This window comes from Schistosoma haematobium, chromosome 6 (genome assembly GCF_000699445.3).
Source record: "Schistosoma haematobium chromosome 6, whole genome shotgun sequence".
In the NCBI taxonomy this organism is placed as follows: domain Eukaryota; kingdom Metazoa; phylum Platyhelminthes; class Trematoda; order Strigeidida; family Schistosomatidae; genus Schistosoma; species Schistosoma haematobium.
In genome coordinates this window covers 22,530,807-22,553,031 of record NC_067201.1, presented here as the reverse complement: position 1 = coordinate 22,553,031, position 22,225 = coordinate 22,530,807, and the positions used below count along the sequence as shown (strand labels likewise).

At 34.5% G+C, this 22,225-nt stretch overlaps 1 protein-coding gene across 2 annotated transcripts in view; it reads left to right on the top strand.

Annotated features, from left to right (window-relative positions):
- The window catches only part of GIPC3_1 (PDZ domain-containing protein gipc3), a 31,848-nt gene extending 15,027 nt beyond the window's left edge, over positions 1-16,821 (top strand). Inside the window, exons 3-5 of one of the 2 annotated variants that reach the window (XM_051217147.1) lie at positions 900-997; positions 9,268-9,349; positions 12,784-16,821. In XM_051217147.1, coding sequence (XP_051065786.1) covers positions 900-997; positions 9,268-9,349; positions 12,784-12,971 — 368 coding nt within the window. In that variant the 3' untranslated portion in view covers positions 12,972-16,821. Of the gene's footprint in view, positions 1-899; positions 998-9,267; positions 9,350-9,802 lie in introns of both variants that reach the window. The other variant, XM_051217148.1, reaches the window with a different exon arrangement.
- The last annotated feature ends 5,404 nt before the right edge of the window (positions 16,822-22,225 follow it).

The window sequence follows — 22,225 nt, the reverse complement described above, 5'->3', positions numbered from 1 at the left end:
ATACTATTTAGACTGCTTTGGTATTTATCTTCACAATTTTATCTCTCTGTATCGATGGAGTATAGTATTTGCTTCACGAATAATTTAATTGATTTTTTGTATAAAATGCCTTGACACATATGTTTGACCAGATTGTTCAAAATGTATAGCGCAAAATACATCACTTTAAATCGAGCCTTTTGTATCCGTGCTTAGATTTTGTCACACACCAGATCACAAGGGCTGATAAGACTCACAAGATATGTTTAACAATCTGTGTGATAATGAAATTTCAGCAAATTAGATAGCTCAGTGGCAACATCTCTGACTGTGAAGCTTGGTGAAACCGAATCGAATCGTTCAGGGAGCACCAGTTCCCTCGAGATTACAGGTACACCTTGCTGACGAGTGCCAAATAGCATGAAACTCGGGTCTGGGGTTTCCTGTAGACTACCTCCAACCACCACCTTATCTCAACAATACTTTGTGAATAAAAGAGGCTTCCATATACACAGATATAAAGCAACCATGAAATATCAAATTAGTTTAAGAGAAGTGCCTGAATATACTTACAATTTCTTCTATGTTCAATCCATTAAATATTTGAATACTACTTAATAAAGTATGATTTTTATCAAAGATTTCATCCCAAGAATCTGTAGCTATTGTTAAGGATAGCAATTGAAACGAACGTTATTGTGTTCGAGTCCCGGGGAGGACATCAACTCTGAAATGCGGGTACATTTGGTTGACGAGTCCGAAATAGGACGAAACACGTGTCCTAATTTTCACTGCTAGCCAGTATTCATCTAATTAGAGAATTTTAATAATGTAATATTAAATAATTTTATACTACATAAGAGTCAATATTTTACTGACTTGTCATATAATTACATTTTTGTACATTCTATACAATTTAGATATGATAAGTTCACGTTCAAAAAGTAGAAATAGTCATGTTGGATCAGGCAAACGAACTATTCGTTTTAAACAAGATGGAAATTTAGAAGAAAATGAGGTAAACAATAATAATTATAATTTTAATGTTTAAATATAATTCAAACTTTATAGATTTATGTCGTTATCATTAATAATTCTGTAATTGATGGAGTTTAGTAACGTTGGGATCAAGACAAATATCATTAATATCAGAAGGAGTTTTGTGGATATTATAGTAATTTCAATGGTTGAGATCATGAGGAGTCCGATAGTAGGACGGAATGGTCGTTCAGTGCTTACAGGTTTTCCATAGTGATCTAGCTTCAACTGACTTATGAACTCAACCATTGAGATATCATTAATTTCAATGGATGTTGATCGTGCTGTAGGGCCAGTGAGCCGTAGCCAAATCCCCCGGCAGTTGGGTCACTGAATATCGAACAGATCATCGATCCTTGTCAAGATCAAGGACAACCGATGCGAATCAGTTAATCATATACCATGGGCTGGCCAATGAGGTGGTTGTCTCAGTAACTCGAGTAGGTCTTCAATCATTCGACATAGATCATCAATCTTGGTGATCTACAGTACAATATCACCAGTTCAACATAGAATTACTGTTTTCATACAAACATGATGAATAGCTAAAAAGATAACTTACAAAATTGATTAAAACTGTTCTACTGTGTGCTGATATCACTTTATTTTGTTCCCCATATCTATATATACTTCAAACGTAAACATTTTCATTGTAAAGCTTATCAATTCTAAAATCTTCACTTATCATTGGTAAAGTTTCATTTCACTATTATTTACTATTATCAGAGAGTCAACAGACAATTTAAAACTGTACAGAGAGCATAATGTGTGTTTTTTCCTAGTCGTTCATTTTACAGTAGCATTCACTTATAAACCACAAACTGAACTGACAATAATATCATCAAGTACGTTAGCAAGTGGAATGATTTAAATGCCATTTCATTTTTAATGGTTTGGTTTATTTCATTACTGATATTTTGGCATGACTTTGATATTACGACATACGTTTACACAAAATAGATGTAAGTTAGGTGGCAATGGAATTTAGAACATTCATTCTATCACAATTCAACTTTGTCAATTAGACATACTCTCACTGTAATTTATTTTATTTTATTTCATTTAAACAAACAAACACTGGTACAAGAAGGCACCAAATACATGTGCGCCACACAAATCTCATTCGATTTGTATGAGGGCTGTTATACTGCCCGGGTGCACACTTAGGGAGTCACACCCCGAGCCTTTGACCTTAAGGTCTGACCCACAAGGCAGTGGGTCATCGTGAAGAGATGCAGTCCCATGGTAGCCGGTGACCAACAATTGGTTCATACGCCATTTGTTCCAGCAGGATACTGGAGCCCATGTGCACCATTGGTTTGGAATCCGGTTAGAGCGTCGGACATTCGCTTTTTGTACTCTCAATTTCGTGAGCAACACCCCCGCCACGAGAAGGAAGTGAGTAGGACTTCCCTGGCAGAGGCTGTATACGCGTGGCTGTGTGAGAGCATTTCGAGAAGGAGGGCGGGCCCACCCCACTCTCGGCCATAACAGGGCATTTGGGGGCACCCTTACTGTAAAGTTAATATCCACTTCTATATTCGAGCCCGGTACATTTACCTTAGTTTAAATGCATCAATGTTTATAGCTCAAATTTTAGCGGATTAGACTTAAATACAACAAAATAGCAAAATCGTCAATTCCATTATCAATTATATTTCACTTATTTAATGTAAACTTAGAGACTATATATTTTCACGCTTTCATTCTATTCATGAAAAGACTCTTTTTTTGTTTCTTTTATATCACATCAAAGTACATTACAAAAACAAGCAATCAATGTCTTATATTGTCGAATGAAATTGAATTTTCACTCCATATAACAATCAGAAATTGTACTTGATGTAGAACATTTCAACTGATGTATATTTCATGTGTATCTATGCATGTGTATGTGTGTGTGTATGTGTGTGTGATTGGTATTAATTTCAAGTTTTATTTAGGCCGTAATTTGAGTGATTGTACTTTTTGTGCATTTTGTTGCATTTGAATACAACACTAAAGAACAAATTTATAATTAGAATAATCAATGTATCAGTATTAAGTTGATATGTTTCTAAGGTAGATGTTTGTTTGTTTTTATCCACTAATTCCGAAGAATCAAACATCTATTTCAACCTTTCTTTCTAGAATTCTAGAAGAAAAATCATTAAGTTAGCATTTATAGAATTAACATGATAACCAGAAAACCCCTCTCTGATAATTATAATAATAATCATGATATGCTCACTAGTGACGGTCTCCAAGAGATATTTTTCGAAGTTCTAGTGAGAAGCAGTGACCAGTGAAGTTCAACAAGGTCTGATGTGTGATAGTAACTCACTAAAGACAGTGGTGGATGTGTCAGTCAATTTCATGGATTAGTTGGAGTCAAACATTCACATCGTTGCATGTTGGCCACCTCAGTGGTGCAAAGACTAGACGTTTGCGCGGGTTCGAATCTCGCAAGGCAGGATCGTGGATGCACACTGCTGAGGAGTACCACAATAGGACGAAACGGTCGCCCAGTGCTTTCAGGTTTTCCATGGTGGTCTAGCTTCAACTGACTCATGATCTTAACCATTGAAATTACTATAATATCCACAAAAAACCCATATAATTACTTGATTAGTCAAACGCATAAACCCTCTCAAGTTGCAAATGAGAAAATAGAAGACAAGTGAATGGAATGCTATTCTGAAATGATGTCAGTTATTGTACAAAACTATTAGGTATTTATAGAGTTCACTAATCCAGATGTAAGAGGTTATTATCAACTGTTCAATAGGGAAGCTGAACTTAGGGATTCTGGAATATTCTTCCAAAAGAGGATTAAATGGAATATCTTCGACTTTTTCTGAGCTTCATAAAGCTTCCCAGAATTTATCCATAGACTATCCTTACAATTTTGATCTTACATTAATATATTAACTGATGTAATAAAAAATTTAGCTTTCCTTTAATTTGGAATTAGACCGATACATAATTCAGACAATTAAATTGAATGATTTATAATACACTGTTCTATTGACTAATCGTAATGAAGTATTTACTTATTTTTTGCTAGAATTCAATGTTGATCTTCTTGATTAGGAATTGAATTCGAATGATATTTTCCAGAGTTCTAATGAGGAGCATTAACTATTACAGTTCAATAATGTCTAGTGTGAGGCACTTGTTTATTGAAGGTAGTACAAGATGATTGGATATGAAAACAATTGGATACCGACCAAATAGCCTAAACGTTAGTCACTCTTTGCTTGTCCTGAACCTTCTAAGTTAGACCGCCGATTGAGTAATGAATGCCAACTATTGATGAGTCTTACACTGGGATAAAACATTTGCATAGTGTTTTTGATATTCCATAGTTACCTGATTTAAGTTAGTCTGTATTATCATTTAAGTAAACCGCTATCATGAAAAGCATATTATTTGTCACCACAACTCAAATATCTTTCTGTCAGTTAGCTACAACAAACATGGAATTAGAAATAGATTCTCAATCTTACTAGAAGAAAATGTTGGGCCTTATATTAAATATTATTTTAATTTAACACCTTATGTTGTACACTCTTGAAATCTAATAACTCTTTTCACAGTATTATCTGACACACAATCTATGAAGCTGCATAAAATTAGTTTAAATGGAATACTGTAAAATCAGTAAACATGAAAACCTCCTTTAACTGAAGTGTCTGTTATTTGAGATAAACTTGTGGAGTAAACTTGACTGTCCATTCCATTCATGAAAAAAATCCGCTTTTAAATGACTATAAGTCTTTAAATAAACTATCAGTTTTTTTGAACTTTAGGGCTATAAACGATAAAATCGGTTCATATAGTGTATAACAAAACGGCATTTATTAATATATTTTAACTACATTATCGATTATTTTAACTATGATGTTTCATTAGCTAATATTTTCAATATACTTGAATGTATACTGGTGAGAAGTGAAGTGTTGAAATGAAATAGCTTTCTACTGTTCCCTAGTTTTCATAGATTGTTTAACTGAAAACTTTTGAGATGAATTTTTCCATTGAAAAATGAGTCAACTGAAGTTACTCTACTATAGGAAACCTGAAAGCACTGGACGTCCGTTTCGTCTTATTGTGAGACTTCTCAGTAGTGCGCATCCATGACCTCGCCTTACGAGATTCAAACCCAAGACCTACTGGTTTCGCGCACAAGCACTTAACCATTAGACCATTGAGCTGAAATCCAACAGTGTGCTTCCAGGTTTTCCATAGTGGTCTAGCTTCAACTGACTCATGATCTTAATTTATACTCAGAATATTTTAAGAATTTAAACTGTAGACATAATAACAATTCACTTAATTAACCTATCATATAGTGAATAAAAATATTTACCATATAAAGTAATTATGGAGTAATGAATTACTATCTGTATGACGTAATATATGTATCACATGTTAATATGATTTTTCTCTTTTTTTTCCTTTTTTAATTTATAAAAGTCATTTAAATCAATTCATCATATTGTTGTTTTTTGTTCTCCAAAAACAATTTGCCAAACTATTTTTTTTTATTTAAAATATTTCACTGTTGTCATGGTAACAGTAACTATTAATCAATAAGTGATTGTATAAAAATAATGATATAATCATTTATTTTTTGTTAGTTTTATGAATCTTTTTATTGACATTTAGAATTGTAGTTAATCACTTTTTTTTATAGATATATGTGTATGTTGTGCAAATTGTCTTGATATTGATTTACGTCATCATTATTATAAGTAAAGATAAATGGTGTTTAGCAATGGAATTCAGGATGCGCATTTCGTTTTATTTGAGACTCATCCGTTAAATGTACTTATATGCCAAAGTTGATGATTGTTTCGCGATGTGAACCTAGTAACGTTCGGTTCAAACTCTTTCCTCGATATCTATTACTTACTTACTTATGCCTGTTATTTCCAATTGAGCATAGGCTGACAACCAGCATTCTCTAATCCACTCTATCCTGGGCCTTTCCTTCTAGTTCTATCCAACTGTTCTTCAGTCTTCTCATGTCTGTTTCCATTTCTCGACGTAATGTGTTCTTTGGTCTTCCTCTTACTCCTTGAAGACTCCAAGTGAGGGCTTGCTTTATGACGCAGTTGGGTGCTTTTCTCAATTTGTGTCCTATCCACTATAAGTGTTTCTTCCAAATTTTTTCCTCCGCTGGGATCTGGTTTGTTCTCTCCCACAGAAGGTTGTTGTTCATAGTGTCTGGCCAACGGATCCGAAGTATTTTGCATAGAAAACTGTTAATAAACTGCTAGGGTTGAAGCTATCACGAGTTCACTTAATCTACGAACGAGAAACACGACTCGGTGACCAAAGACCAGTAAGCTAGCTAATGATGCGTCGCAGCCCCGCTAACTAGAGGGAGAAGTCCAAGCTTGGAATGGGGAAGTGTATTCTACAAACAGCCAAAAACAAGCGATAACAACAAACACAATTCAAAACGTATATATACAGTACAAAACCGTCCTTGGGGAGAGTCACCAAACAGCATACTAAAAGACGCACCGGACTAATAGCATTCAAGATATTTCCCAGTGGGAAGTATGACATGAAGCTGACAAGAGCGCCTTTAGCGCGGAAACAAAGAAATTCAAATTTTTTAAATAAAATTACAAAATTAGGTTCTTTCCCAAGTGAGTTCTGGGGATCTGACGTTTCCAACATAAACACTTATATCTTCTGGATGATGGATTTTGTAGTTCTCCAAGTTTCCACCCTATACAGTAGAACTGTCTTGACATTTGAATTGAAAATTCTGACTTTGGTATTGGTTGGAATTTGTTTTGAGTTCTCGATGTTCTTCCGTTTAAGATATCCTGCTCTTGCTTTGTCGATTCCCGCCTTCACATCTAATAGAATATTCAATCAATCAATACAAAATGAACTAAAAATTCACTCCATTGCACATGCTAGTGACTATCTGGCCTCAGTAGCTTATTGGATATCATGATGGCATTTAAAGCAAGTGGTACTATGTTCTAGTTGGGGTTTTAACATCAACGCTAGAATCCAGGTACATTCAGCTGATGAGCCTCGGACTGGACGAAAGGTGCGTTCTAAACTCCACTGCTAACCCTCATCCATCTCTGATTTTAATTATAAAATCAAGCTGGAAAAACGAACTAGGTTTAAATAATTGATATCTTCATTGTTTCAATTTTCTTATCTTTAACAATTGATTGTACTCTGAGTAGTGAATAATATCACATATGTCTAGTCCTTTATCGTTGGTTGCAATGTGGCTACTGTTCTAAATGACTGGGAACTATGAACCTAAATTTCATGATAAATATAATTAGTCCGTAAAATTTACATATAATTTTTAATAAACTGAATCCGGAACCCGAGTCGTACAACTTTACATTTTGAGACGTAACCATTGAGCTATTTGTATTGTGTTAGACCTATGGGATCAAGAGATTTACATTTAAATGATCATTAAGTAGTGACCTATCTCATGTCTGACTAGTCCTCCTTGGTTTAACCAATTCGTATAAGAAACTAACTCGGTCTCATTAATTGAACTAATTACACTGTATACATTAAGAATGCCTTAAGCGATTGACTAGACAAAGAGTGAATATTATGACAACAGTCAATTGACTGGTTAATTTATCTTCAGATCGTACAGTCTACCAAGAGAAAATGATCCGAGTTAAAGAATAAGAAACAATAATACTGAAACAATATGGCAAGTCATATATCTCTGTCATCCTAATATATTCCGACTCATATTACATTAGATTCTTAATAATAGGCTACAATAATCATGATTATTCTATCTAAAAAGTTTGTGTATGTTGAATAGGCTTTGTCTAACATAAATTATGAGTTTATGAATTCATATTATGTCTTGTTATTTTACAGCCTACTTTTATGTTAGACAGAGAAAGTATGCACCTACGCCATTGTGATCGATTCTGAGCTATGTCACACACAGTATCCAACCAAGTAGTCTACATCTACCAACATGACTCAGACTAGAAGTTAGTGACTTCAAGCACTGATACGTTTTGGTTTCGCTAACCCTAACTTTCTTCTAACCATTCCCAACGCCAATTAGCACTGCACGTCGTGGTCATCAGTGTTCAGGCACACGTAACACGCGGCCCAATCATCTCAGTCGATGAAGATTCACAACCTCATCAACTGATTGACCATCATTCCCTAATACCCTGCGTCTAACCCCACTATTACTTGCCAGGTCATCCTAGCAATATTTCTAAGGCATCCATGGTCAAATACTAGTAGCTTACGAGTATCTTCAACTCTTAATGGCCACGTTTCGCAACCGTAAATTAAAACAGAACGAACTGCCGCACAGTATAGTCTCACCAATCAATTCACTAATTATATTTCGGAACTGTGAGTTCATCTCCGAAATTCCAACCGTATATGTTAAGTATATTAGAAATACCACTGCAATATATAGATGTATCCCTATCTTCTGCCCACAAATATTATGTTTCACAACAGTTAAATCATATAATAATAATAATTGTTCAGTATACTCACCCTCTGATAAACATATGGAACTCTAAACGGTATCAGTGATAGAGTGAATTAATAAAGGTTAAATGTGTAATTTTTCTTATCAGTTCAATATTTAGACTTGAAACAACTTCTAATATAATGTATAGTGATTAACATTTATTTATTCATATGTTGCTCAATGCTTAACTCGTTATGTTGACTTGATTCCTTGACATATTTTTAATTGGTAACTCTATATCGTTATATCCTTTATTGATTGGTTCCAATAGAAAATTAGGCGAGACTATAATTTATGAATGAATCAGTCACGTATAAGATAACAGGTCGTGGAGTTTGGCGCGGAATTCACTCATTCAATCAGATAAACAGAGTTTTTGGCATTATAGCTGATGTCAGTTCGTGATCGAAACCGTAAATCTAATTTCTGTGATTGACGTTAAAGTGACGTTGAGAATGTCCACCTACTTACTAGAACTAAATGAAGTTTATAAACTTGTGTGAATAACAGGGACTATGATTAGGATTAGGCATCCGATTCATGATTTACATCACGAACTAATATTAGCTATAATGCCAAGATTCTATTTAGACAAATGGGTGAATGAATTTCGCGTCAAAATCTAAGACCTGAAAGATATAGGAAGGTTATGCAAGTGGATGATGTCATTATCTAAAAAGTTGAATTACTTTATTTAAATTATTATGTCACTCATTATTTGATGAGTTATTTTCTTTATATATGTATAGATTGTAGATGTTGAAATTGAAGGAATTCAAAGAATTAATGAAATACTTGGTGATAGTCTTGGTTTTGAAGATAATGAGCTTGGTAAGTGAAATGTGTAATTCATTTATTATTTTTAAAGAAACTTATTGTCTTTAATAATGATTAAAGATAATAGTTTATGACTGCATCACATCTCAGATCACTTATTACATATCTAATATCATATTTACAGAACCCAAGCACCTCAATAGCATTATCTAGCGCAGAGAATGAGACTATACTAAATACGTAATTCTGAGCTACAAATGTTCATCGTTGTTTCAAAATCTAAATCACACTCGTAATGAACGATTCAATACTTTTATTAGCGTATTCTAAACATAGGATAGTTCCAGCTGTTCTCCTTAGTGGAGGAACATTGGTTGCCCACTAGCATTCTCCATTGAACTCTGTCATGGACAATCCTTTCCAGTTTTTTTCAGTTCTTATTCATGTCTGATTCTACTTCCTGACGTTATGTGTTGTTTGGCCTTTCTCTCTTCCGCTCCCCTTCAGGATTGCAAGTTAGAGCTTGCTTCGTGATGCAGTTTGGTGATTTTCGTAATATATGTCCTATCCATTTCTTAATTTCCTCTTCAGCAAGAAGCTGGTTGTTGCTAATGATATCCGACCAATGGATGTTGTGTATCTTGCGTAGATAACTATTTATAAATACTTGGTCGTAGTAGTTCTCCAAGTTTCAGCTCCGTACACTAAAACTGTCTGAACGTTCGTATTGACAATTTTGACTTTGATATTAGTTGACAGAAAATTGTTTTGATTTCTATAAATAGACATTGTTAGTTGGTTGCTAACTACAAATAAAACTAGTGTTAAACACTTTTTCTTCATTATTGATTCATGTCAAGTACACAGATCATGAAAAATAAAAACAAAACTTCACATCGACATATTTCTCACATTTTCAATCATCAAACTCCGTATGCTATCGGTTAATAATTTTATTTACATACCTAACTTCACTACTCATATATATCAGTCATTGTCAAATCAAATCATTGATTGTTCACTACACTACCATCTTTTCCTTTACACAATAAAAATTGTAACCTCTTTTGTTTGCTCACTGGAATTCATAATGAACGACATAAAAGTAGTACATAAATAATTAAAAGAAAAGCACTTGAAAGAAAGACAAAAAAAGAGAAAGAAAAAAGAGAGAAAAGAAAAGCAATTAAATCGTTAATCGTTTATTTTCTCCTACTTAACAATAGTATTATTATTGATAAAATGGAGTACTTTAATGAAATCAATGTGATACATTATCATATTATATAATAAGTAATACATAATAAAATGTATCCATCATAGGAAATTGACTGAGAGTATTTATATTCATAAGAATAAATAAATACTAAATTAATTCTTTATTCATATTAATAAAACTATTAGTATGTGAGATCATGAGTGAATTGAAATTAGATCAACATGGAAAATCTGGAAACATTGGGACTACTCAGCAGTGCGTATCCACGACCTCGCCTCGCGAGATTCGAACCCAGGACCTATTACTTTTGTGCGTAGACGGTTCACCTCTAAACCACTGAGCTGGCTGGTACCCAACAGTGTTAATGTCTAACATCAACTAATCCACCAAATCGAACGACACATTTACTATTGTCTTCAGTGAGTTACTATTTCATAATAGACCAGTTGAACTTCACTGGTCAATACTTCTCACTAGAACTCCAGGAAATAATTCTTAAAGCTAGATACTAATGACCATATGTTGATCCATATCAGAAAGGTTAATAGTAATATAGTAATATAGTAAATACGAAAATGTAAAGAAAATTTTTTGAATAAAGTGCATTGTAGGAGAATATCATCTTGTCAATTGAGATAGCAATGATAATAATATTGTTGTGTGAATATAATATGTAGTAAGGGGGATATTACGGTAATTATGATAAACGAATTAGGAATGATGGATGTGAAGATTAAGATAAAGGCAATCAAAAAAAGAAGGGGGCAAGATATTCATAATATTCAGTTTAGGTATTCAGTGATCCAGCAAATGTAGAGGCTGGCTATACCTTTTCTGGATACATAAGTTTGGTTTTCTGGAGTTGATCTAGATGGCTTGGGCTATGTAGAGTAACCGTGATGTAGATCCTTGAGGTAGATATTTTGGAACTTGATATAAAACAGAGAAAGCTTCCTCTATTTTGATATGATGTTCATTATCTACCAAGTGAGAAAGGATAGTGCTGTTGATCGATTTAGTGACTTCTTTTCCTAACGATGCTGGTACATATTCACGAACACGCAAAAATAAAGCCCACTGAGTACGGTCTATGAAATTAGCTCCACAGGAGCAGTTGAATTGGTATACACACATAGTATATTGACTGATAGACATCGTGAAGCTATTCGCAAGCAAAAATTGAATGAACACATTCCTATCACCAAACATAATAATGGATCGGGCATCGTTATTCTAAACAAGATAGACTACATAGATAAGATGAATTCCCTACTGAGTGATCAAACTAAATTCCAAAAGCTTGGGTCATATAAAGACGGAACGTCAACGAACTGCAGCATTAGAAATTTTTTAAACAACATCAATACGTCTCTGAGCATACCTATGATGGGCTCAAGCCTTCTGGAACACATACCTCTCGACTATATGGCGCACTTGTGCGAGACACATAAGCTAAGGGTTCGAATCCCATGAGGCGAGATCGTGGGTGTGCACTGATGAAGAGTCCCATAGTAGAACAAAACAACCATCAAGTGCTTCCCAGGTTTTTCTTGATAGTCTAACTTCAATTGACTCATCAATTCAACTACTAAAAATAACTACAAAATATGTATTACATCGAGTCTGAAATTTGAACTTTGAAATATAATATATTCTCAAAAAGGAGTTTTGTAAAGATTTTAGTAATTTCAATAGTTGAATTCATAAGTCAATTAAAGCTAGACTACCATGAAAAACCTAAAAACATTAGACAAACATTTTGTCTTAGTATCGGACGCCTTAGCGGTACACACCTACGATCTCACTCCAGGAGATTCATGAATTCAAACTTTTCAATATAACAGATTGAAATCATGAGTCAAGTGAAGCTAGACCACCATTCAAAACCTGGAAGCATTGGACGGTCGTTTCGTCCTAGTAAGGGATTCCTCAGCAGTGCGCATCCATGATCTCTCACCCCGCGAAATTCAAACTCAAGACCTATCAATCTCGCGCCAGGTGCTTAACCAACTAGACCACTGAGCCGGCATCCAATCGTGATAATGTTTAACTTCAACCATACCACGAAGTTGTGCCACCATAAACCATTTTCTTCAGTGAATTGATATCTCACAACAGACCTGGTTAAACTGCAATATCATATAGTTTTCAAAAGATATTTTCATGTTTAATCTCATGTTTATTGTTATTTATTCTTTTGTTTTGTTTTTGTTTGTTTGTTTTTGTTTTTGTTTTCTTTTTTCTTTCTTTTCTTTCTTTTAATAATTAGCATTCTATCTATATAAATTAGCTAAATCATCAATAAATCCAAATGATTTAGAACAACATATGAATAGAAATAATAAATTATTTGAATTTATATTACCTAAAACATTAATTCATTTATTATGGAAAACAGCTCATTTCAATGAATCTAATTCAATGAATCATACTAAATATAATGATCATTACCATTGAAAGTTTTATAATTTAATGAAATGAATGAATATCATATTATATATGATAGTGATTCTATCATTGTTGGTTTATGAATAAATATACAATTTCATGTATGTGATAATATAGAATAGGTGAAACAGAATTTTCACTACCGGTGAAAAGAAGACATTACTATCTATCAATCATCCACTCTCCCTCTCTCTCTCCCCCTCTTTCTCTCTCTCTCGTTATTCTTCCCCTATTCTTCTGCCTGCGCTCTATTTCTCTGTCGCATGTCTACCCGTTCCTCATTACTATCTCTCATTCTATCTCTCTCTCTCTCTCTCTTGTTATCCTTCCCCTACTCTTCTGAATGCGCTATTCTTCTCTATCCCTCGTATAAACTTCTGGGCGTTCTCTTTCTCACTCTCTTTATATCCCTCTCTTTTTCTTTCTAGGTTACTTGTAATTATAAGTTTGGAAAATAGTTTAATTGAAAACGCTTTATTGAACGATGTATAATTTTCAACGCTTTAAATATGAATATATATTGAATGAAATTATTTTAATGCATAATTTATCTGATTATTGTGTGTACATTTTATTGATATATGAATAATAATATTTATTCATTTAAATAAGTTGATGATGGATATCATTCAGACCATCAAAGAATATGGGTATGCTTTTAGTGAAGTCAGATTACTGTATAAAATTATATATACGTGACTTCAAGAGGTATTTCCTGAAGTTCTAGTGAGAAATAGTGATAAGTGGAGTTCAGTCGGGTCTGTTGTGAGATAGTGGCACATTGAAGATAATGGTGGGTGGGTCACTCAATTTAGTGGATTAGTTGAAGCTAGACACTAACACAGTTAGATGCTGACAGGCTCAGTGGTGTAAAGGTTAAGCGTCCGAGCGCTGGACCGAAGGTCTTCGGTTTGAATCGCGTTTGTAGGATCGGAGATGCGCACTGCTGAGGAGTCCCATACTAGTACGAATCAACCATTCACTTCTTTCACGTTCGCAATGGCAGTCTAGCTTACATTGACTCGCGAATTCAACTATTAAAGTTACTAAAATCTCCACAAAATCCCTTCTGATACTAAGAAATTCAGTGATTATTCCTAACGGTTAACTTGCAACCGTTTGATTTATAAATTGTATCTAACACAGACTGTTCGTTTTGAAGACGAATATTGAACTAGTGTTTCGTCACAGCATAGAGCTTCTCAACCATCTAAACACTTCGAATAAACAATAATAGTCAGCATTTTAGTAGCTTATTGTTGTTTTAAAGAAAATTAGTAAGTAATAGATTTTTTACACATATGGAAGGAAACAATCATCAGAAGTAACACCAAATGTTTGTTGTATAACAGGCTAATTTTCACTTTAGGTTGCAAATGTAAATCAAAATTTATATTAAAACAAAATGTAATTATAAAATGACATTAGCCCAGTAAATTATTGGAAACTAACGATAATGCTTTTTGCGAAGGAGAACTATATGTGGGAACTACCAGATGTATTTTAAACATAAAACTACAGAATATCTTCGCAAAATACTGATTACTTCATTAGCATAGTTACATCATTTATCCTTCACATTCTTTTTGACTTTTCCAATTCACAATTTTTTTCTATTTTCACTTCTATTCTCTTTAATTCGAGCTTTTTGAACTTCCGCTGCCAGGTTTTCCATTTCTGCTCGGTGTTGCATACTACTTATGTCTGTCGACAGAAGTAGCATACACAACATTCTTACCTAGATACGTTTGTTACCCCTTTGGAGCATAAGCCGTTGATCAGAAATCTAGAACCAACTCTGTTCTGAGTTCTCCTTTCCAGTTGTTCCCAAGTATCCTTGATTGTAACTCCCTTTCATCTGATTATTGGTTATATATAACTGTCATTTATTTTTCTAGTTGTTCAATGAATTGAATCGATTTCTCAATGATTATTGATTACTGATTGAGATGAGCGTCGAGCTCCCGAAAATTTTCTGTCATTCTTAGCGTTCTTTCTATACAGAATCTTAGCATTTTCCCAATTAAAATGTGTTCACAATTGCCCACATGCATTGATATAAGCAAAGATATATTGTGGCATTCCATCGCTAGTTGGTTTTCATGCAGGTGAAGATAAAGGAGGCGTCCACTTTGTTCGATGTAGTCTTTTTTTAATAAGAATAGCTCATTTTGTAGATAATATTCGACTTTTCTTCTCTTTATCATTTCATACGGTAATTCGCATAAGAATGATTGATGTGAGTTTACTAGTTAATCTTCTAAGATCTTGTACGTAGGAGTATAATCCAACATTCTTATTGTTTATGAGTTTTGGAACACCGATGAACTTTCCATCCAATTCCGGTATGTATTCAATGCGACAGTGACCTTGGAATTGTATTATTTTAAGTGAATCACAGTGATACGTTTAAAGTACACTGATTAGGTCTTTTATTATGCCTTGATTTTGTTAACGTATGCAAACACCTATAGCCAACATTTTAATATACCTCGAAAATGCTATAGACACATGTCTTACGAATCAAAAGATCTTTCATTCTATTGATCATTTATTTATTTATTTATTTGAACACATAAATATTGGTACAAGAGGGCACCAAATAGATATGTGTCACACAAAACAATGAGAATTTGAAGAGAAGGAAAAAAGGGTAAGTAGCGTAAAGAAAGAACGATAACGAACAGATAATAATAATAATAATGGGGGAAACAGAAACGTACAATCAGAAGAAATCTTTCACTTAACGAAAAAGCAACCACTTTTTATGAAGAACGTAAATGAAGGTTACAGTAGGATCGCCACTGCCTTCTATTCTGAGCCATATCTGATAACGTCTCTACTCGAGAACACTTAGATAGAGCCGAATTCTCACCATACGCGAGCTGCTGTATAAGTCAAAAAATAAGGATAGACAGAGTAGGAATAAAAGAGAGTGAATAAATGACGTAGTGAATAATAATGATAGTAATAATAATAATGTGAATCGTTTGATTGTTAATTGAAGCGAGAAAAGTATTTTCCATAATTATCGACAGTTTGTCATATCTGTGTGTGGGCTGTGATACCGCCAGGCTGCCCAGACTGAAGCAGGTGGTTTTTTTAGGGGGCAACACCCCGAGCCTTTGACCTAAATGTTTAACCCACAAGGCAGTGGAGCATCGTGAGGAGATGCAGTCTCATGGTACCCGATGACCGAAAATTGGTTCATACGCCATTTGTTCCCGCAGGGTACTGGAGCCTATGTGCATCATTGATTTGGTTTGGGATCCGATTAAAGCGCCGGACATTCGCTTTTCGTCCTCTCATTTTCGTAAACAACACCCACGCCACGAGAAGGCAATGAGTAGGACTCCCCTGGCAGAGGCTGTACTTTTATTGGCTTTCCTAAAGAGATAAACATCGAACGATTCATGGTCTTAATGAAAAACGCAACAATCTCCACTTATCCATATTAATAATAAACATGTGCTCACTAATGACTAGGTTTATATGGAAATTCTCGGAGTTCTAATGGGAAGTCTTAACCAGTAGAACTCATCGGTGTCAGACAGAAACAAGTATCTGCTTCAGACAATGGATGGATATTTGCACATCCATTCATAGATCGATGGACTTTAGACAATAACATCGTGAAATACCGGCTCATTGGTCTAGAGGTTAAGGGTACGTGCGCTAGACCGTAGGTCTTGGATTCCAATCGCACTTGAGAGATTCATAAACCCCATTCTGTTGATAATAATAATAATAACATACTTGTTAATAAAAACTATTTATGAATAATTTGTATGATAGTACCACTACATAATCGTAATAAATTCTAACCAGTAATGATGATTAATTAGTTGATTGACAAAAGGTATTTTTTTCTATGTCATTTTGCAGTAAACATTTTAATGATGATTTATGTTATTGTTTACATAATTCATTATTTTGTTTTTGGCAAATATTTACAAAAACCAAAGTGCATTAAATCATTCTAATATAAATGATATGAATAGTTCATTGAAATGTTTGAAACACTAATGTAGTTCTTTGTAAACAAATATGAATAGTGGCTAGCAATGGAATCCGAAATGCGCGTTTCGTTCTATTTGTCAACACGAAACTGATCAATTGCAGTCTTAAATAACAATAGAAAGATACAAGTAAAACAACACTAATTGAATTTAAAATAGTGTAGTTATTTGTAAGAAAAAAAGATTGATGATAACATTATCAGTTTAAAACTGCTGATAAGATTATGGTATTTTGATAATGATCAACATATGCTCATTAGTGACTGACTTCGAATGGTATTTCTTGAAGTTCTAGTGAGAAGCAGTGACCAGTGGAGTTCAACCGGGTCTGTTGTGCGATAGTAACTCAATGAAGACAATAGTGGATGAGTCAATCAATTCCATGGATTTGTTGAAGTTAGACATTAACAGCATTGGATGTCGACCAACTCAGCGGTGTAAAGGTTAGACGTTTGCGCGGGAGACTGATACGTCTTGAGTTCGAATCTTGTGGAAGGGTAGGATCGTGAATACGCACTTCTGAGGAGTTCCACAATGAGATAAAACAGCCGTCCAGCGCTCCCAGGTTTCCCATGGTGGTCTTATTTCAGTTCACTCATGATCTCAACTAACGAAATTAATATAATATCCACAAAACCCCTTCTGAAGATTATGAATAACTCTGACTGAACATCATAAGAAGTAATTTCCTTTATAAAGTAGGAGTCGTGTTAATTAGTTTATGAGTTACAATACATCCTTCACTATTTTTTTCCTAAAAACACCTGCCCTAGTTATTCAGAATACTTGTACTGGATAACCAGTTTCTAGTTGTTCCGTTGTTGTTTCCTGTCAGTACAACATCTTTTCAACCTCAAGTATTATCGTTGAATTGTGTTCTCAGATAGTTTTCCTATGTTCATTTTATGGACAATGAATTGGTTATGTATGCCTCGTATATCCACAGATATAAGTAGTATGTTACACCAGTCAGAAGTGGAATGCCTGGCAACTGAAGGTTAAGAAGATCTAATGGAAGAGAATAGGAATGTAAATAGCGAGGGAGTTATTGTAATAAAAATAGGAATGAATGAACGATTGAGTTTGTAAGAGACAGGTGATGGAAAATGTGCAAATGAATTATTTAATATATGGTTTTCATACTTTACCAACTTACGCTTGTATCCATCGTAACCGAGTAAATGTTGTCCATAAGTAATCTTCATCAAATTCTAAAACACTTTTTACTCTGACCACCTGAGTGTTTGTTCACTACATAATGACAATCAGAAAACCCATGAGCTTTCACACATCTATATATTCTCATTTACACTTGTGTTTGAGGATCATCTTAAATATGGAATATCTTACAAATCTTTACACGTTCCATTGAAATTCTTGATTGACTTATAAAACAACGGATGAACACAAATGAGTACTTGTTCGTTTTCTATCTTCATCTTTTGATTGATCACTGTGTTGGAAGTAGCTGGACCACAAATAAACGTCACGCTCTTGTGACTGTTGTTCATTGGTCTATTTGTAAATTGATAAATAGGTCACTGGTATTATTGGTAATATGGATGAACTAGTCTATAATTGGGCTAGTGAGAGGTCAGACAACTAAATCACATCATTATGTGGCGATAACAGGAGATCTAATACAACCCAAGCAATCAATTTTTTTCGACTTCAGTAGTAAATCTCCAAGACGTACATTATATTTAGGCCTCATGGTGATAAAACAACACTGTTGCATTGAAGTAGAATTTTATATTTGTAAATATTTGAAACAGTAAGATCCTTAATACTATCAGTAAATACACTTTATTCATGAACAAAGTCATCAGTGCAAATGTTGAGTATGTAAAATAATAAATGTTGCGTTAGAACATTCTCTCATGCAGTGATCATTTCTAGTAAGATTTTAGCTTTACTAACACAATTCAAATATTCATGTGATCATTTCATCTTTAGACTACTTATTAAGATTATTAAGTAGTTAATCAAATTGTAAGTAAATATTTTTATTCAAGTATTATATTTGTGTGAATTAACTAATTTAAATATAGTTGAAATCATGAGTCATTTGAAGCCAGACCACCATGCGAAATCTGGAAGCACTGGACGGCCGTTTTATCCTAGTATGGGATTCCATTGGAGTCCAACAAGGTCTGTTGTGAGATAGTAACTCACTGATGACAATGGTGGATGTGTCAATCAATTCCGTGGATTAGTTGAAGTTAGACATTAACATTGTTGGACGTCGGCCGGCTCAGTGGTGTAAAGGTTAAGCGTTTTCATGCGAGTCCGATACGTCCGTCGTTCGAATTTCACGAGGCGGGATCAAGGGTGCGCACTGTTAAGTAGTCCCACAATCGTATAAAACGGCCGTCCAGTGCTTCCAGGTTTTCCAAGATGGTCTAGCTTCAATCGACTCATGGTCTAAACTATCCACAAAAATCGATTCTGATATTAATCCAACCTATTTCTTATACACATATCTCGCACTATAGTTTGAATCGCTCATTACATTTAACTAAATAATCAATAATAATAAAACTGTTCTTAAATTCGACTCCATTCACTTTTAACGGGATGTTATACAAACAAACTAACGGTGTAGCATTGCGATCCCCTGTGTCTCCGGTTTTCGCCAACCTATTCATGACACACATAGAATCAAATATCTTTGCTCATGACATTAAACCATGAATTTGGCTTAGATATGTAAATGATACATTTTGTTATGATAAAAAACTCATCTAAGATCTTTTTCAAAACGGATCAATACACATTCATCTCATATCAAACTTACTAATGAGAATCAAAATGAACATGGTGAGCTAACAATTTTAGATTGATTAGTGAAAAGAAATCTCAATGGAATTTCAAATCTATCTATATACCGAAAGCCTACACACTATATTGACTCCCATTCAGCCTATCCTTTCAGTGCTAAGATCTCGCTAGTCTTAAATCTTTTTAGAAGAGCCAACAAGATCATCACATCAGAAGACGAAAAACAAAAAACCAAAAGAGTGTGACTGACATCTTACAATTTAATAATTTTCCTATGAAGATTATTAGAAGTATTTTAAAACATGATATTTCATTGCGTAATAATAATAATAATTCGTAGTATAGAGGTTATGGAGACTATGAAGTTTTTGATTGAGATCATGAACAGATTGATGTTAGACCATTTTTGGAAACCTGGAAGCACTGGAAGGCCGTTTCGTTCTAATGTGAGACCCCTCCATGGTAGTGCATACCCTCCATCCCGCTAGCGAGATTCAAACCCAGGGCCTTCAGTACCGCGCGCGAACGCTTAATCTACTGGACCACTGAGCCAGCATCCAATGGTGATAGTGTCTAACATTAACCAATCCACGTAATTGTGCGACCATCTTCCATTGTACCGAGGTAGATACCTGTCTCTATCCGACATGGATAATAATTCGACTGAAATACCATGGGTTGGTACTGCAGTTTTACCATACTGTAATGACACAACAATAGAACTCCAAAGAATTTCAAAACAACGAACGCACTTCGAACTACTTTAGTTCTCTTAAAAGAAAATCTCCCCCTTATATCAACACAAAAATGTGCTTACAAATTATGTTGTGTCGATTGTGACACCTTCTATATTGTAAAGTCACCTTGCGAAATCCTGACTCAGGCCAAAGAATGTAGGTACACAAAGAAACCACCTAGTATTTCTGTAGAATTGGATAAACCTCAAATTAAATCGACAATAGCAGTTCATGCTATTTTCAAATACCACCAAATTAATTTCAAAAATATCAAAATATTGCAAAAAAGCTTTTCCATTTAGAAAGAAAGGATAGTAACTAAAGCTTTCCATATAATGCTTAATCCTACTTCTCTCAATAGAAAAAAATACCTTACTAGTGCTTAGTAAATAACTTCTTAGTGTTAGGAGTGAAAGGTCCTAGACTCGAATGATAAGGGTTTCATGGAATCTATTGTTAACCACCGGCTACGATGTAATTCAATGAGATACTAATGACTAGATTATAGAGATAAACTAATGTGTTTTCATTCAAAGAATCAAACAGTGATAGGAATAATCTTCAAAATGTATTTTACATTGTACAACTAATAATAATATACAATCTTTTTAATATGTTTTTATAAATGGGGACGAAATGTTCTTAAAAGTGTAGTAAAGGACATGTGTTTCGCCTTAATTGGTGCTTCGTCAGTTGGAATGAATCTGAATCCTAGAATTGATGTTTACTTAGACAATTGAATACAATATGGTCCAGTTAAAAATATTGACAACTCAAAAGAGAACGAAAACACTAGTGAGTGGCTATTTGAATTCACGTTAGACGTTTCAAAGAAGGGTTACTAAATTCGACTGTCAGTGTGAATGACAATCCTGAGATGTTCGGTAATGTAATAAATTAATAAATCCTAAACAGAAAGAAATGTGCATCCTGAATTCTATTACAAGTCACATTTAATCTATCCCATAAAAATCTTGTAATATAATGACCCTATTGAGTTAATCAGCAAAGGATGTACAAATGCTTCCAAATGCACTGGTACGGCTGAGATTGGGGAGAGTTAGCTCTCCTTCTCAAAATGTTCTTATACGGCTACATGCACACAACCACTGACAGAGAAGTCGTACTCACTGCTTTCTCGCGGCATTGCTGTTGTTTACGAAATTGACAGGACGAAAAGCGAATGTCCGGTGCTTTAACCGGGTTGTTGAATATGGAGCACACACCTAGGGGAGGTGGAAAACCCTCATTCCAAACCAATGGTTCACATGGTCTCTAGTATCCTAAAGGAACAAACGATGTATGAACCAAACGTTGGTCATTTGCTACAATCAGACTGCATCTCGTAACGTTGCTTCACTGCCTTGTGATCAAACCTTTAGGTCGAAGGCTACAGGTGTGGCCCCCTAAGAAAACCATATGCTTCGGTTTGAGCACTTGTGGAATATCCCAGCACCGAATAGCCAAATCGTCCTTACATGAAACTCCTCAGCAATGAACATCCACTATCCACACTCGAGACTCGAACGTAGGACCTTCGATTTAGGGTGAGAAAGAAACGGACGTATAGTGACTCCAGATTTTCATTGGTAGTCTAGCTTAAATTGACTCACGAATTCAACTATTGAAATTACTACAGTCTTCACAAACCCCCACTCTAATAAAAATATAATCATTCGTATAATCAGACTGCCTAGTTGGGATCTACGTGACAGTAGCAACTGAT